The 2,094-nt window shown below is 25.3% G+C and overlaps 1 protein-coding gene across 1 annotated transcript in view; it reads right to left on the bottom strand.

Moving 5' to 3' along the window:
- LOC107628065 (serine/threonine-protein phosphatase 7 long form homolog) overlaps window positions 1,702-2,094 on the bottom strand; it is a 3,228-nt gene continuing 2,835 nt past the window's right edge. Inside the window, exon 3 of the mRNA XM_016330873.2 lies at window positions 1,702-1,705. Coding sequence (XP_016186359.1) covers window positions 1,702-1,705 — 4 coding nt within the window. The remainder of the gene's footprint in view (window positions 1,706-2,094) is intronic.

The raw sequence follows: 2,094 nt of genomic DNA, 5'->3' as shown, positions 1-2,094 counted from the left end.
ATTATTATATATATTTTTTAGATAAAAAGACAAATAGATCCCTGACCATTGAAAAATACTTTTAAATCCCTGACCTTCACAAAACTTAGACGGATCAGTCCCTGACGGAGGCATTTGGACGGAGGGACTGATCCGTCCAAGTTTTGTGAATGTCAGGGACTTAAAAGTATTTTTCAATGGTTAGGAACAAAAATGTCTGCAGGACAAAAGATCAGGGACCTATTTGTCCTTTTCTCTATTTTTTATTATTATTTTCATAATTAAAATTCAAAACTTCCTAATTAATTTATAAACTATTTACCATCTCAATTAATTCTATTTTTGTTATATTTACATAAGTGTAATGAATAAAGGATTGATTCAATTTACAACAAATATACTAGTACGTATATATAATATTTTTAACACATTATCACACATGAAATGTAAGTATGAATAAGCTTTTTTTTTTTTCCCCATTAGGGTAGGGACCCCATTATTTATGCACAAAATTCCAATGGCTCAACAAATTGTTCCTTGTAACTTAGTCATTTTTTTTAGGAAGATGCTATTTATGTTGGACCCACAAAATATGGAATCACTAGAATCAGTCACGAGGCAATATCTTAGGTTTTATTGTTAGTTACACATATTAAAGAAATACATTATTATTGTTATTATTTTGAATTAATTCAGAGTTTTGGTACTTTCATTATTTTAAATAGATTCGCATGAATAATGGTTTAAAACTAAAATTTTATATATCTATCGTGTTGTTGCATGTGCCAATGGTTAGAAAATTATTAATTTATTTATGGGTAATTATTATTATTATTATTATTATTATCAAAAATAAAAAGACTCAAACCCGCGACCTCTAAATGAATATGAGAAGACTATGTCATTTGAGTTATAACTCTTATTATACTCACTTAAAGATTGCGAATTCGAATCTTACTTCTAAGTTTAGAAAAAAAAATATTGTTCTTTTAATTTTTTATGTACAATATAATCACTACCCTAATTTTCCAAAAGAAGAATTATTCAATCTCCTTGATGAACAACTTAAGAGGATCTATCCATCGTCATAAATTCATAATTCCTAACCTGCCATAGCTACAAGCATAGGGTTTACCCATTCAATATTTTCTTAGAGGAAATTCTCTTCTCTTACTTGGCTAAATTTATTATGATTGAAAAACCGTAAAAAAAATAAATGCATCAATTAATTTAATTAAATTTTAACCACAAGTAAAATTGATTGAGTTACTTGTTATCATACCTTAACTTATGTCACAAGTGTTGAAGATTTTAGAAAATGCAAGCTAAGACATAATATAGTAAGTCAATGGAATGAATAATGATATGAACATTACCAACGTTATTACTAAGTTATATTTTTTATTATTGTGTTGGAGAAGTATAATCAAACTTATTTTATAACAATTATTGTTTTTAATTTTTTTTTTTGTAAAAAAAATTTAAATTCTATCAATCAATTATCAATGTTCTAGAATTAAAGAAAAATTATTTATAATAGTAATTATTGATGGATTAATTTTTTGTACATATTAAAATCAAACGTTATTGATAAATATACTTACTAATTGTTCGTGTTAAATTTAACAGTGATAAATTTATCCATACATTAACAACCAAAATAATATTTTATCAAAACAAGCCTTTAACCCTACACCTTTTTAATTTGCAACGGCTATATCTTTATCTATTATTAAGGAAAAATTAGTCATAATAAGTTAATAGTGTCATATACTCATATATGTCTTAAATCTTATGGATCAAATAAAGTACATACAATGCATCTATTCATTTTCTTTTGACATATTTCATAAAACGGTTTTGAGGGTTTTCCAGTCAAATAATGCATTTCCCATTTGATGATTACCTAGCAAAATATTCATATATATTTTTCTAGTCTCATTAATTAACTCAAGACTAAACTAATCTTTCAAAAACTTGGGGTTTATGTTTGTGAGACCACGGTGTTATTTTAATTAGTAAGAACTAAGGAGAATAAATTACTAGAAAAAATGCTAGATCATCATTAAAAATTATTGTTTTTAATTATCAGTTTGTTATTAATATTTAAAAATA

This window comes from Arachis ipaensis, chromosome B02 (assembly GCF_000816755.2).
Source record: "Arachis ipaensis cultivar K30076 chromosome B02, Araip1.1, whole genome shotgun sequence".
Classification (NCBI taxonomy): domain Eukaryota; kingdom Viridiplantae; phylum Streptophyta; class Magnoliopsida; order Fabales; family Fabaceae; genus Arachis; species Arachis ipaensis.
This window is presented reverse-complemented; position numbering and strand designations above follow the sequence as displayed.